The sequence below is a fragment of the Formica exsecta genome, unplaced genomic scaffold, assembly GCF_003651465.1.
Source record: "Formica exsecta isolate Colony F162 unplaced genomic scaffold, ASM365146v1 scaffold229, whole genome shotgun sequence".
Taxonomy (NCBI): Eukaryota; Metazoa; Arthropoda; class Insecta; order Hymenoptera; family Formicidae; genus Formica; species Formica exsecta.
The window spans coordinates 549,040-566,256 of NW_021849582.1; the positions used below are offsets into that span (position 1 = coordinate 549,040).

Below are 17,217 nucleotides of genomic sequence, written 5' to 3' on the forward strand. Positions count from 1 at the left end.
AAATTAAATTTTCAGAAATAGGTTTGGGTTAGGTTATATCTTCCGGAAGTGGAGCCCCCCCGTAGGGGGGGGGCGGAATATTTCGTTCACGTATATACTTTCTCATTCACACAACAATCGTGAGGTGAACCTCGCTTCGCGTTGTAAAGTATATGCGTGGACACAGTGGGTTTTGCCCCCTCCCTACGGGGGGGCTCCACTTCCGAAAAATATAATCTAACCCAAATCTATTTCTGATTTAAAACTAAAATTTGATTCAAGTTACGTTATATAACTCAAACCAAATTTCCGTTTCGAATCTAACTTTAACTTTAAATATCTTAAAAATTATAAGAGACCGCCGATTAAGTTATAAGGAAAAGTTACTCAGGATTATGTCCTTGACAACATATGTCAAGGTCAACATCATTGGAGCTGGGTCCGTTATAATAAATAATTACCGTAATTTATAATAAAGACTAGTAATCCATAATTAAAACTAATAATCTTAATTTAAAGACATTTGTTAATTTATTTTTCTTCTTGTTATTAACAAACAAGCAATTATTTAATGATAAATGCAATTATTTAATTTTATATCTTATACAGAAGCATTATGAAAACTTTTCGACGCATCTATTGCAAACATAACATGAAAAAGACACAACTTTATATGAATTGGTATTGTATATTGACTTACAAGGAAACCTCGTGAACCCGAAAATTCTGATTTTTATGAAATTTTACCCTACATATGCAGAGTTGGTTTCGCGAGGTTCCCTTTTAATAGTAAATGAATCTTGTAACGGACTTTTAATTTACAACTTGATAATAAAGACATAAGATATAAAAAATGACAGTGTCCGATAAAATTATTGCGAGAAGAATTTATTTATTTACTACCTATATATGTATAAAGTTTCATCTCATAAGAACATCTCTATATATTTAACCACATTAATACAATTTTTAAAAGTAATTTTTTTCATAATTTATTTTTTGCATCTCTTATATAAAAAAATATCTGCTCCGTTATAATACTATCAAATAAAGGTACTTTCATTTTGAATGTACTTATAATTCTTTAAACTTATTAAAACTTACTATAATTCTTTATATTGTAATTTTAGCGCCAATTAAAAATTTTTCTATTTATTCACCTATGTATAAGATAATCTTTTCCAAAGATTTTTGAAAAATTTTTGTTTTAATTATTTTTTCAAAATTTTGTTAATGTAATTAAATAGAAGTGTTCTTACCATGAAACTTTTGTATAAATCATTTTTTGATATCACAAATAATCTTTGAGATATAACGAGAAAAGCAAAAAACCGCTCTACATATGAGGGGTGGTTTCATCCTTCAGAATCGTTTTTAGGCAGCAACTGAAAATTTCTAAATTCATCTATTTACCACTCCTTCTCCCTTTACATGTGTGTAAAGTTTCATCAAAATTAAAATTTCCGGGTTTGCGAGATTTTCTTTTAGTACATATTTTATCATATCATATTTTATATGAAATGGTATTATCTCTCACACTTGTTTATTTCCTAAAATATTTGTAATGATAAGGATATATCATTCGATATCAGCACGTCTTTTGCGAAAAAAGATAATTTAATTTTTATCTAGACGTTATGCGCGTGATTTAGCGATGACGAATTAAATTAAGAATGCGTGTTTTAATCAATTATATTGTGAAACCAATCTATACTAACATATTTATATAAATATAAAATAATCGTAGAAATAATAGGCACAATCGCACGTTAAAACAACACAAAAAGTATTATAGTTATGATATTGAAACTTTATGCTGATTAATGTTTTAATATTATCTGTTAGGGAAAATAAATTTCGAGAAAACAAAATATGTGATTATTTGCTATACAAATCTACATATATAAGATATATAAGATGAGTATTAAAGAGAAATATATAAGATGAATATTAAAAACATCTTCATATTATAAAAATATATAGAAATGTGTGAATAGAGTTTTATAATTCATGATTACAAATTAGCTGCTATATATGTATCATTGCAAAATTTAATTGAAAATTGTATGATATAATATTATCCGAATGCAAAATACTGATGTGTGCTTCAAATCATTTATACAATAATTATATAGATGGCAACATTGTAAATACTCGACCATTCGCGCACATACATTTTACATTGTATGCCAAGATAAACGTAACTTAAATATAGATACGTGTCAACTAATGATTTTAATCGTAGGATACTTATATAAATTGAAGATAACATGTTCAAATGTGCCAGATTGTATTTATCGCTATGAATGCTCTCGCTGGTCTTATAGTCTCGTGCCTGGCGTTTAACGCCTACGGTAAGTCTGTTTACGTAAAATCCTATTGAAAAAGAAAAGTAATTCGGGATTCTAATGCATTGCACAAAAATCGTTATCATAACAATAATGCTTATTATATATTAACATCGCATAATATATAATCTTTTCATCGCGCACATGACACATTTCGAATGAATTGTAAAAAATATGCTATCTCTCCCTGTATATTGAATGTATTTCTTATAATTTGCAATTTTACGTTCAAAAATATTTATATCGCAATAATTATTCGATAGATTATTTATTTATGATCAATAGGTTTGCCGAGTTCGCAGATTGCCGGCGGCAAAGATGCTCTGGATGGTTTATATCCTTATCAGGCATCATTGAGAGATTCATTAAATGGCAATACATATTTTTGTAGTGGGGCCATCATCAGTGAGCACTATGTCATTACCACTGCGCAATGTCTTACTGGGTATGTATATTTTTTCTTTCAAGATTTTAATTTCTTAATATTTAATTGCCCAATCTTTATTCAAATAACCGAATAAGACTCGTGAACAAAATTAATGTAATTTAATAATATCGTTTATTCGTTCTCAATGAGTATAGCAAGAATTGATAAACCAGTGTTACGAAACGCTATGTTTGTAAAAATGCGCGTAAATGGAGTTCTATTCGTGTACTTTGTCATTGTATTATCAGTATGATGATTATCTAAAAATGCTACCTGAAGATAATGCTTTTCAAGTTGTTAGACAAAACATCGCGATAGAACAGTCCTCGTGTATTCAATTCTGCAAATGATTGTTGATTGCGCAATTTTACATAATAAAAATCAGCGAAATAAATTTTATTTAATTTAAAAATCTTGTGTCTGAAGAATGAGAAGTGCAAAACTTTAAGAAATATTTGTGTGGCAATAATTTTTGGCACCTTTCAGAGACGCAGCCTATTTAGTTTATACGCAATTAATACCGTTCTAGCTTTAAACATTTATATTGTTCAGATTAAACGTAAAATTAGAAACATGGAAATAATTATTATCTATATTTCAGGAGAAACAAAAATCCATTTAATATTAATGTCGCTGTTGGAAGCAATTACCTTGATAAACCTTACGCGTTATATAAAGCAGCAGACGTCATAATACATGCTGGATACAATAAATTGTCAAATCTTAATAATATTGGTTTAATCTATATACCGGAAACTATTCCGCTTAATCGTTCAGAAAATGTCCAGCCGATTACCCTGCCAAATGCCGATCGGAATTATGAGGATTATCCTCTTTTAATTACTGGCTGGGGAAGACTCTGGGTAAAAAACATAAAATACATTATGTGAAATCTAAATAGTATTCACGCACGCTTCGACGAATACAGTTTTGATCTTGAGAATTTTTAAGAACAATATAATTTCTTTATTATTTTGATTTCAAAACACCATTTATTTATTCTAATTAGAATTCAAGAAATAAATCTTTTTTTTTAATAAGAATTAGAAATTCGACGTTTATTTATAATTTACTTCAGAATATATTAGATCTTTAGAGAAAAGGATTTATTTTCTATTGTTTTTTATTTCTACGGCTATTTTCTATTTTAATAAATTGATAAATTAATTAAAAAGCATGAATGTATAGCATATTAGCTATTATTTTCAAAAATAGTATCTAATGATAATAATCAAATAATAAAAATAAAGAAAAACAATTTTAAAATAATAAATTTTTATTTTATAATTCAATTTTTATTTGTGTAACTCAAGATCTGTTAACTTATATGTAATGTCTTTTATTCTTTAATTTATTAAATTTTGTCTTGTGGTTTTTGTATTTTAAATTTGACTATATGTTATACGGACATCTGTTAATTGCTCCTCGTGCCTTTTCTAATTGTTTAGAAAAAATTTTATGTACTATTGTCAAAATAAAAAATTATAAATTATTATGAGATATAAATCATAAAACAATTAAATGGGAAAACTGGCAAATAAAACTCAAAGCGCGGGTATTAGTGCGCGAACTTATTATTATTATAGTAATAAATATGTATTAAAAATGTACATTTTGGACCGTTTTTTGGTCCATTCTTCAACATGGATATAAATGTATAAAGATTACATTAAAATTTTAAAACTTGACATACATAACATTTGTTGTTGCAGTCAAATTTCAAAATTCCAATGTACTCGTTATATATTTATATCCATGCTGATGATGGACCAAAAACGGTTCAAAACGTTTAAAAAAAAAAACAATTTAAAAAAATACACATTTATTACTAAAATATAACAATAATAATTTCGCGCACTAATACTCGTGCCTGGGCTCTTATTTGCCAGTTTTACCACTTAACTGTTAGTACTCTAAGTCTATTGCTGTTATTATTAAATTATAAAAACAATGCTCTATAAAAATTATGGTAAAATGGCTTACATTTTGTAGAATCAGGTCTTAGCTAAATTGAAAACAATTCTTTTTAGAGCGGCGGTCCGATTCCCAATCATTTGCAAGAGATTATAGCGAAAGGATGTCCTGAAAAAACATACAGTAGAAATTTCAACGACATTAAGAAACTATGTACTTATACAACGCAGGGTGAAGGGATATGCCACGTAAGTAATCGTATAAAATAGATAATACGTGTGTGTGCGTGCGCATGCGTGTATGTATATGTGTGTATGAGAGATAAAACGTTTTTGTTGTTTGTTACAACGTTGAAATTTATAATAATTTAAAAATAACATAATTACACTCACATACTATCATTGATTTAATCTATGAATTGATATCAAAAAATAAAAATCGAAATTCTCGCTATTTGAATATTATTTCTCAGAACTCGTCGCTTCTAATAAGTATAATTATTCTTTTTTGTGAAAGTAGTTTTTAAGTTGTCTCTTTCTCTCTCTCTCTCTCTCTCTCTTACATAGAAAAAAAAAATTACAATATATTGCATAGATTATTGATTTTTGAATATGAGAAAATTAATAATATACATTCTTGAATTTCAATTCACATTGGTATATTAAATACATTCTCTCGATAGGGTGATGCCGGCAGTCCAGTCGTTGCCGATGGTGTTTTGGTTGGTCTCGTGTCCCACAATTATGCTTCGTGTGGTTCAGGTTTACCAGACCTGTCTACTAAAGTATTTTACTATAAAACGTGGATTGACTCCCATACAAAGAGATCTTGATTTACAAACGACGATATCGCATTAAAAATATATTTTCTAATAAAATAATATTCTTCAGTTTTTGATAATATATTTGCGCATACATTCAGTTTTATAGATATGTGTATGAATTTCTTGTACGCACATAGATTAATCATTGATGAATATATATACAAAAGGATAAATATGTTCTTAACAAAAATTATATTGTTAATTGGGTGATAATTATGTAACACGCTTGCTACAATAGAAACAAATCAAATATACACAATGTTTACTTAAATATTCTTTATTGAACACACTGTAATTCCGCTGTTAATTTTGTCGCCGTTTATGTTTGATTATTTTGATGTGTTAGAATTGCATTTTTCTATTGATTTAATAATTTGATTTAATCATTCATACATATATAATCATGAATATACGGATAGCTTCTTGTACATTTAGTTATAATTACGGATTTATTGCAATATGTATGTGCCTTTATAAATGTCAAATATGAACTATACGTATAATGTATGATCAGGAAAAACTGATTGCATGTTAGAAAAAGTTGACACTAGCGGAACGTTCTTTTATTCGTTTCTTAGAAAGATTTTTATGATAACTAAGTAATAACAGCAATGTAAAATAAAATTTGTCTCATTAATATCTTTGTAGCTTTACAGACAGAATTTGATTGCTGCAAGGAATAAGAGAGTAATTGAAGATTTTTTAAAGTTTTATTGTTAAGGACGTAAATATATTTTTATATTAATTTTTATATAAAAATAAATACGTAAAAAACTACAATATACATTAACAAAGACATTAATATAAATTTACGTTATCGTAAAATATAATCGAAGATTGAATTTAAACCTTTGAACAGAGAAGATAATGTTTCAAATAATAATCATGAATATTTTTTAATAATTATGATATTTATTGTTTTGACAAAAAATGTTATAAATATGATAAAAATTAATAAATATCTAGCAAATAAAAGATAATATAGCTGCTTATTTCTATGTAATAGATCAATGATTGATACTAGCAATCGAATAATTGTTTTTGCTTAAAACGTTATGATATCCACATATTTATAAATTGTTTGCATATTGTTGATTGATTATCGATATTTTCCATCAAATGATACATCATCTGTAAAATTCCCTAAAACATATTGAATAATCAAGATATCATTAATTAAACATCAGCAGTTATCATGTGTATCCGAAAATAATTAGATTGTTATCTAAATTTTATGAGATTGATACAGCAATAGTAGGGGAAAGTAGAATAAAACCGGGTATCTCCGTTTCTTTGTGATAAGTGCTACTATCTTTGGCCAACTCTTGTTATTAGTTGTAGATTATCGCCATCATTATTTTCAGATGAACCGTGTCCACGTGTACACGATATTTCTTGTTTGAGAGAAGTCCAAAGAGTTTTCGGGCCAAAGAAGATCAAAATCGAGGCAACAATCGAGTCGTCGTGGACTTTTTCTACACAGGGAACTACTACTACTCTTCGGTAAGTGCAGCATTGCATTTTGTACATATAAGAGAGTATATCGTACTCGTTTTGATCGTCACTTTGTACACCGGAATGTATAGCCGCCGTATTTGTTATTTTCCTCGTGTTGGAACAAAATACACACCTTATATAATGAAAAGAGGAGAAACTGCCATCCTGAATTTGTCTCCCTACAAAAAGCAATCGGAAATGGAGACTACCACTCAGAAAAAGAAATCACTAAGAAAAAGATTTTTGAGACCCCTAAAGTTAAAGAATTAAATTTAAAAAAAGTAGGAAGACAACTTATTCTCAGAGGAAGAAAAAGATGAAGCCTGCATCCTTTGCAATGATTTGTACTCAACATTAATCAAGGGCTGAATACAGTGCATTGCACGCTAAGGATGGGACCAATGTCTTGCTGTAATGTAGAGTAAGAGAATGTCTTTGTTTATGATTTTTATTTCTAAAATATATTTTTGTATTATATTTTGATTAAAATAAATCAAAATTTCATGATTACACGGTGTTTTACATGCTTTCAAATAGGTACCCGATTTTACTCTATCGGTGGGTCAAAACCTATTTTGACTTCTTCAAAAAATCCTGTTATACTTGATAACCAAATTTTTTTTAGCAACCAGCCTTATATTCTCATAGTTCAAGTTTACTAGAGACTACTAAGGTCAACAGAATCTTTTTTTGCTCTCTGATTTGTTATAGGAAGACAAATCCAGAAAAGTACGGTTTTGCCTCACTTTTCTCTATATCAAGTACGGAGTACTTTGAACTTTGCATGACAAGATAAAATATATTAAGAAGTATATATTAGAAAGTATATTTTATAAATATATTTTATAGTTTTTGTGAAATTATATATAGCGCTAGAAATGTAACGTGACGCTCTAAATTAATTTTATATATAACTCCATATATCATATTATTATATCAAATACAATAAATATATATATATATATATTTAATGTATAATAGATAGATATAAGAAACAAAATTTAATTTGAATAAAACTTTATCACACATCATTACATACTTATAATTCTGTTGTAAAATAATATATAAAGTTATGGAATTTACGTACACACACGATCTAGAAGAGAAATAAAGATGAGAATATTATATAAAGATTTATAAATATATATATATAGAAATACGCATTTACGAATTCTGTTAGAATTACAACGAAACTCTTTAATTATAATATTTCAAGATTTAGCGAAGAATATATAAATAAATATTATTTCCTATTATTCACTTATTATTATTATTATATTTATTTATAGATAGCAGTATTATAGTATTACCAATATTATTATCAATATTATTATCAATTTCTATTAATACACGATTCATATCCTGCCTCGTAATAAGATAATCGTACCTTAAATATAGAGATGTGTTAATTGATGATTTCGATTAAAGCAGCAGAATACTTATATAAATTGCAGGCAACAGGAAGTGTTTGGAAGTGCCACAGTGCTTATCGCTATGAAAGCTATCATCGGTCTTATAATAACGTGCTTGGTGCTTAGGGCCCATGGTAAGCACACATTCGTTAATTACGATCTTATTGATGAACAAAAATCGGGCTCATATCTTAACAATGTTGCTCATTATGAACTGAACCGCGTATAATCTATTCAGAATCCAATGTTCTGAATACATATTTTTGTACATATTAAATTTATTTTGATTTCTTTTTCTGACTTCCATATTTTATGTATTTGTTAATATTGCAATAAATATTTTTTAAATTATTTAACATTTTGTATCATATAATTAGACAGAATATAAATAATCAAAAGATTAATAAGATTCTATGTATGAATATATATAAGTGTGTGATATTAAAAATCTTGTTAAAACAGATATGTCCTATTTAATGCTTATTATGTTTTAAAACGGAACATATTGTTATAACAATCAATGCTTTGTATCAATCTGAAATCGATTCCCTTTAACAACAAATACAAAAATAAAATAATAATATCTTCAATGAACAGGTTTGCCACTTTCACAAATTGTCGGTGGCAGCGATGCTCCAAATAACCTGTATCCTTATCAAGCATCATTGAGAAATTCAAAAAACAATAGGCATTTTTGCGGTGGAGCCATCATCAGTAAGAATTACATTATTACCGCAGCGCACTGTTTTAGTCAGTATGTATACCCTTTTTCTTTCTCTTTTTAAGTTCAAAAATATTCAAATTTTAAAAGAAATTTATATATCTTTAACGGAGTAAGAAACAAGAAAATTACTACTAATTTCATCTATTTTATAACATATACTAACGCAATAGTTTTTAATTATTTATAATTTTTAAAAATCTTATGCCAATTATCGCAAAGTTTGGAGAATGTAACGACAATGAAGCATGCATGCACGTCTATGTACTGTAAAAATGTAGCCTATTTCATTTGTCAAAGATTTCTCTCTATTAATAGACATTTCTATTTTTTAAATTTATTCTTTAATTAAGTATTTATGCAATTAATTATAATTTTTATCAATTCTTAGTCTCAACGATCCATCCGATGTTCTTGTTGCTGTTGGAAGCAATTATCTTGATGCACCTCGTATTGTGCATCAAGTAGCAAATTTTATACGACACGATGACTTCGACAACTTCCTGTATATTAATGATATCGGTCTAATTCGTGTAGTGCAAGATATCGAATTTAACAATAATGTACAACCGATTGCCTTGCCAACTGCCGATCCTAATTATGACGATCGTGATCTTGTAGTTACTGGTTGGGGAAGACTCCAGGTAAATATAAAATCTATTACATGATTTAACAGATTCAAAAAGTTTAAGAATTTTAACGAATATAAGTTTAATCTCAAGAGCGATATAGACTTTTTATCACGTTTATATTTAAAAAATTTCTATTTAAAGAAAATGCAAAATAAATATTTAAAAAAGTTTCATTTTACCAAAAGATCAACATAATGGGCGTGACTTTCAAATAATAATTATTATCATAATTTAAAAAATTTTACAAATTGTATTAATAATTTTCATTTTGGAATATTTATTAGTAATGAGTATTAAAAGCTTATGATTTACCGTAGACAGTAGATAAAATATTTTTTATTTTTTATTATTGGAACAATAAACTGCTAATGTGTCAGCAGAAGCACCTTATTTTATCATTATATTCGAAAACAAAATCTTGCAAACATAAAGTCATAAATTCCTATCTTTTTATTTGCTAACTTCTGAGTAGATAATTTTAAGACGTAATTCCATGTATTACACATTTGCTTGATTCTATTGATTAATTTAACATATTTTTCAAATTTTGTTTAAGTTTATTTTATTGATTTAAAAGAAATTTAATGTGCATATCTTTTATATATCTTTTTATATACTTTTTCTTATATTATTTTTATTTATAAAAATGCACATATATCAAAGAAAATGGTTGAAAGAATTTATATATAATAATTTTTACACACACACACACACACACACATTTATTTATATTATAAATGCTCTATAATAATTGTTATAATAATCCAGGATAGAATTTCTTGTAAGATGAGACAGCAGCTAAATTGAAAATAATTTCTTAGGCTGACGGTCCAATTTCTAATCAGTTGCAACGGATTATGGTAAAGGGATATTCTCAAACGAAATGTAACAGACATTACCAAAATAGCATCGTAGAAACTCAAATATGTACTCTTACGATACAGGGTGAAGGAATGTGCAACGTAAGTATTATCCTAAAATAAATTATATATAATGTATATTTTGTTATAATGTTTATAAAATAGAGAGTAATTATCTTATCTATGAATTAAAATTAAGAAAAAAAATAAAAAGTTTCGTCGTTTCGATAATTTTCCTTTATAATCGTTTCCGATAAAAATGATATAACATTTTTCTTACAAAAATATAATAATTTTAATTTCGTTTATTTACAATTACACAGTTCAAAAAATTAATACTACATATATGTACATCGATGTGAAAAATATGACAGACATCAAAATATATTAAATATATTGTTTCAATAGGGTGATTCCGGTGGCCCGCTCGTTGCTGATGATGTTCTGGTTGGCCTTGTATCTTTTGGTGTGCTTCCATGTGGTAGCGGCATTCCCGACGTGTTTACCAGGGTATTTTATTATAGGACATGGGTCAACTTTCATACGGGGATCTGAATGACATAGCATGAAATAGACCGAGATATGCCCAAAATATGATCCAAACATTTTCGATTTTTATCATAATGTACTTGTGCATTTTTGTTCTCAAAAAATTAATTTCGTTCAATTTTTGTAGACCCATATGCTTCATTGTTACACTTGCATAGTCAAGATTACCTATTGATGGATATTACGTATGCAGAAGAATAGACGCGATAAAAAAAAAAATATTGTTTTCAAGATAATAATTATATCCACACGTACGGTTTTTTATACACATATATTTGTACCTACAATTTTTTATAAATTATCTTATATATATCGCGATTATGGATATCGCGGGCTTTGCGTGCCTTGGACGAACGGAGGATACGCGTTGTATCCAATAGTCGGTGAATACTGGCCGCACTTCGGAAAGTTTCTTGGCACTGGCGGAATGTCCTCCTGGTTGCCGACTTTTAGAAGCATTTCCATGCCGACTGTTTGATGATAGATGAAATGACAGTGGAACAACCAGTAACCTACAAGAAAATACGTAGTTGTTAATCATCTTTATTTGTTTGTAGGTATTTTCCTGAGAAAAGAAAAATTATGTAGAAGTAAAATCGTTTATATTTTGCAATTATACTTACGTTATATATTTCTATATTAATATGAACATATAAGATGACACAAAAACTATATACGTAAAAAATTACAAGATATATGTTGACGAAGATGGTACACTCTCTATGTGTGTTTAATATAAATAATATTATTAAAAAATTATGTGTGTGTGTGCTTTTTGTTGTATTCCTTCTATATTGAAAATTTTCGTTAACTATTTACCAGGATTATTTGCGAGGAAACGCAATACAACGTAGCCGTTATATGGAACCGCAATGGTATCTTTTTTGACCGGCTTATCGAAGCATCTGTTGACTTGATTTTTTCTGTCCATTTCCTGTACCATTTCCCAGTTAATACTACTCGTATTGGCTTCGCCCATAGCCATCACGTAGAATGTATATCCGTGCATATGGAATGGATGAGACAAATTGATCCCTTGTACTGCAATGAAAAATACAAATGTTTCTTAAAAAATATTAATTCTTTTCGTAAACTGTGATTTGATTAAATTTAATTAAAATCTCGCAAATATTAAATGTAACTCGTATATTCGAGTAATAAAAATAATTAAACGTATCGAAGACATGTCTGATATATATTTAAAAAAATATTAAATAAAATTTTAAATCTATTAAACACACACACACACGAAAGATAAACAGCGTTACTTTGAAATACGATACTTACCTTCATCTACCAACAGTATCTCGACAACTGAATTGAGCGGAATATCCACTTTGTGCGTACACGTGCACACACCATTGGCGCAACTTTCCGGTAAAGTAGTTCTGTTACAGTATTGATTGTTCGGAATGTCCTTAGGCTGTGAAAGTGGCGGAGAAGGTGGAAATTTAAACGATATGCCATCGACTACACCGCTTAAAGAGAGTGTACCTGCTGCCACTATGTCAGAAATAAAAACATTAGCACATTTTATTTAATATTGTTATAAATATAGATGATATAGATGATATTTATTATTCGTACTTATAATTTTTAGTTGCAATATTCGTTAATTTCTTTTTTAACTTTTCAACACTTTGTTCGATACTCATACATTATCCTTATTATAATGTCTCCTTCCGTTTTATTTAGCACGAAATGTCTATCATACTTACACAAAAACCTGTCGTACTGATTGGGTTGGAAAAGTTCCTGCAGTGTATAAAGGTAAAAACCAATAGGTAGATAAAACTTTATGTCGGGTTCCGGTTGAAGTATACGTTTATCTATCGGCTCTATACTATCTAGTTGGCTAACGCAAATCTTGTCGTCCAACGGTACTTCGCAACTAGCATTTAATGGATTTAAAACCTACAAAAATAATTCTGTGGATAGTGTCAATAGCAGAAAAAAGTAAATTGTACATAAAGTACAATTACGGGAGAAAAACGTCAGATCTCTTATATATATTTCAGAACAATATTAGTTTCACACACAATACTTTTAACTCTTTGTACTACGATATATCATGAGACAATATAGCAAACTGAAGGATATACTTACGACGCCTTGAGGAAGACCTTCGTTGTAACTAGGAGAAGGCAATAGTGATTTACTCGGTGCATCTTTATAACGCAAGATAGCTAATTGTTGTATACCAAGAGACGCGCATACTCCCATACCACGAAGTTGTATCCAATAAGAGGCGATGGGTTTGTTGGCGTCCAAAACTATATCGTAACGTTCACCTGGAATAAACATTATATTAAAATTCTTCGTTTGGTTTTAGTAAAAAGTAATCAAAATTTTTACAATCATATCTAAATGATTTAAAAATAAGTAATAGTGAATAATTAAATAAAAATATAGAAGTACATATAATAAAAGTCAACAACAACAAATAATTAAAAATATAAAAGTATAATATAACTATTTGGTGCATAATTAAATATATATAAATAAAATGAAATAGCTTTGCATTAAGAATGTAATTTTCATAATGTATTATTATAGCTTGATATAATCAAAAATAATATTCATCCTATTATAAAATTATAATGGAATGAAGGGAATGATAAACACGATGTACCTGCGAATGATGTGATAGAATCTACCGTTTTTGGTTTGATATCTCGACCATCCGTAGCAATAACGGTCAAGTTATGATCCTGTATGGTGATCATACCAGGGCAAACTGTGCAAAATGCGTTAATTATACGCACACGATATCGTTTACCAGGTTCCACATATATTACTTCCAATGTAGTGTTTGTAGTAATTCCGGTATTTTTATCCTGTAAAAAATTACATTCGTTAATCGTCACAATTTCGTATAAATACAAATAATAAAAAAGCATAAATTTTATATAAAATCAGTAATCTTTATATCAAAGCAAGATTAATAACTAATTATGATTAGATATGCTTAAAAAAAAAAAATAATGTATAAAAATTTGCAAGTATTACAAACGTCAACGTGTTTGTAAATACATACTATTGTTTACGTATTACAAATTTACGGATTATGATAACTTTTGATAACGTCAAACGTACCGTGTATTTTCCTTTGCCATTAATGAGTAACGAGTCTGGATTTTGGCCGGTCTGATTGAAACGTTTGCCGGGAAAACGATTCACGGATGGGTCGTGCATCCAATCACTAATGATTAAAACATGAGTCGAGAGATCGTAATCGTATAAATGACTGTGAGGATCGCGTTCGGGAGTTTGACGTACAATGAGTCTACCGAAAACACCGTCCATCTTTTGCAAACCGCTGTGTGCATGCCAGAAATGTGTTCCCGCATTGTTTGCACCCCATTGATACCTATATTAATGTAAAAATAATGTAATATTATTTACGTTGTTTGACAGGCTGATAGAAATTAATTTTTGAGAATTAAAATTACTATTTTCGCATAAACACGAGTTTGATAGCAAAAGCTTATCTTTATTTTACTTTTATATCTACATAAATATGATAATCAGATGATTAGTTTATTTTATTATTTGTGTAAATTTAAACTTAATATTTTAGATTGTGTAATTTGCAGTATCATTAATCTGTAATTACCTAAATGTAGTATCACTCTCAATAGGACACTGCGTTACATGCGGCACACCATCGTAGTATTGAAATTCTTTTTGATATAGTCCATGCCAGTGAATCGTCATCTCGGAACCGAACATGTGATTTGACACATCGATCACTACGTGATCACCTTCGCATACTTCGATAGCCGGTCCTGGCAGTTGTCTATTTACGATCTGCGCCGAACGTTCAACACCATCAGCAAGTACGCATTGACAATTGCTGCAGAAAGCATTGATCGCATTGGGGACGCACAATTTGCATGCCCTTTAAAAACATTAAAAATGCATTATTAGTCGATTCTTTCTGGATTAAAAATATATAGTACAAATTGATTGTTTCAAAGATGCAGAATAAGTTTCTGTCATGATCAAACTTGGATAACACAATTAATATAGTAAATTTTGAAAACAAAATATGTTATGTAAAACATATTATATAACTTATATTAACTGTTTTATTATTTTATTATTTTAAATAAAAAAATAATAAATTAAAATACATCGTGTATTTTTCCTAATATTGTATTAAATTTTTTATACATAATATACACCAGAAACAATTATATTCTTAAGAACTCCTATTGTTTTATTGTAATTATTTTATTCATTCAAGAAATAGAGAAAACAGTGCGTTATAAAATTTATATTCATATTAATATATAAAAACGTATTATTTTAAATAAGATGTATTTGTAGAGAAAGAAAAATTTCACATCTGTCAAATATACAAAGAATATTCAAATGACACATCGTGTCTAACGTAGAGCATAGAAATAACAAAAGACACATATAGTACTTACATTCCGTTAATTGGATAATACTCCACAACAAAATTGTAATAGCAGATCCTGCGGTCACCTTTCCGACAGGTGCGAGCGCACTCGACGGGACTCGATAGTGAAGAATTCGCGCGAAGCACGTCGTTCAGACAGGATCTCTCATCGATAGGTCTCAAATTATCCAATCCGGCAACAGGAGATTTCCTCCACTTTTGGCGATGCCGAAATGAGAGATTATGCGGATTATCTTTCCGATCTTCAAATGGAGTAAGTGGCGTATTTTCTGTGTATTTCGATTGAGTGTTGGGGTAATACGGAATTTTCGGCGCATCCTTCTGAAGGTAATCTTCATCTCTCTGATTTTGCAACTGCGTATCGATGTAATGCGGAACATTTGGCGCATTATTATAATTTGCATCTTTATATTGCAATAATTTATCGGTGTAATAGAGAGGAGGTTCTATGACCTCGTATAAATCTGGCCAAAATATATTTTCTGATTCATCTGCAATAGAATATCAAACTTCATTTATCACAATCATTCAATATCAAACTTCACTTATCACAATCATTTCTCTCTTTGAAGACATATTAATCAAAATATTCTTGTTAATTGCTTTTATTATAAAATTGTAATATATCAATACTGCGTCTCACACATACGAAATTTTCCTGAAAGTATGCGCTTTCTTAGGGAATGCGCTTAAAGAAATTTACAGCGGAAAACTTAATCTCTCTGATTGAAAGGTAAGTCTTTCAAATTTTGGTTAATTGTTATTAATTTTAGATTGCGAAAAAGGTCGTACCACAAAACGCAACTGATAGATATAATAAAATCACTTGCGTCGCGAACTGCATCGCGATTTTAATGTAATTAATTGGCGCCACATAATATTGTAATACAGCTTTTATACGACTCTTCTTTAAGCGCGTTCTATTATCAAGTAATGTGGACACACATGTATAATACAGCTGAATACATATCACGACGGGCTAAGAATGATTTATTATTTAAACATTGCATGTCAGATTGTTAATACAAGACTCACAATATTATTAGTGCATTCATCTGTTTAACATAACATAAGCGATTGTACCAGTGCATTATTATCAAAAAATATAATTAAATGTAACAAAAAATATCTTTTATTGTAAATAAAAATATAAGATCTCTTTATCACATATATAAGATTTCAATCATGTATTTTTTCTCTATATTTCATATATTATATTTGTATTTATTTCGTTTACTTCCCATAAAAGAACATTAATTTCAACATAATATAATAAAAAAATAAATAAATAATATAATAAAAAATAATAATAAATATTATATATATATAAAATAATATGTCAATAATAGTTTCAGTAAATGACTGCTTTTTAATTTATAGCTGTATAATCAAATAATATATATCAATATATTTTTAGGGATGATGTGAAAAATCTTAAAATAAAAATTTTACGATAAAAATACTATTAAACAAAGCTAATATTCTACTGAAATTAAAGTTGTAGCGTGAATATGTGTGAATAAATAAATGTTATTTTTCCTTAGCTCGATAAATCAGGAAGGAAGTGAATTAATTAATATTTGCAATTTGTAGACATACACATATATGTTTATGTATCTGTTAAAA

General features: G+C 28.5%; 2 protein-coding genes across 2 annotated transcripts; one reads left to right on the forward strand and one right to left on the reverse strand.

Annotated features, from left to right (window-relative positions):
* The first annotated feature begins 2,217 nt into the window (after nucleotides 1–2,217).
* Nucleotides 2,218–11,895, forward strand: LOC115235631 (transmembrane protease serine 11A-like). The gene is made up of 9 exons (XM_029807534.1): nucleotides 2,218–2,333; nucleotides 2,613–2,772; nucleotides 3,356–3,617; nucleotides 4,785–4,916; nucleotides 5,351–5,423; nucleotides 8,998–9,154; nucleotides 9,513–9,765; nucleotides 10,575–10,715; nucleotides 11,022–11,895. Exons 1-9 carry the CDS (start codon nucleotides 2,258–2,260, stop codon nucleotides 11,166–11,168), a joined length of 1,401 nt encoding a protein of 466 aa, XP_029663394.1. The 5' UTR covers nucleotides 2,218–2,257; the 3' UTR covers nucleotides 11,169–11,895.
* On the reverse strand, nucleotides 11,461–16,918 carry LOC115235630 (laccase-like). The gene is made up of 10 exons (XM_029807533.1): nucleotides 16,384–16,918; nucleotides 15,599–16,082; nucleotides 14,779–15,063; nucleotides 14,259–14,532; nucleotides 13,795–13,999; nucleotides 13,269–13,453; nucleotides 12,881–13,076; nucleotides 12,450–12,665; nucleotides 11,982–12,203; nucleotides 11,461–11,674 (listed from the first exon to the last, which is right to left on the reverse strand). Exons 1-10 carry the CDS (start codon nucleotides 16,433–16,435, stop codon nucleotides 11,481–11,483), a joined length of 2,313 nt encoding a protein of 770 aa, XP_029663393.1. The 5' UTR covers nucleotides 16,436–16,918; the 3' UTR covers nucleotides 11,461–11,480.
* Nucleotides 16,919–17,217: the final 299 nt, after the last annotated feature.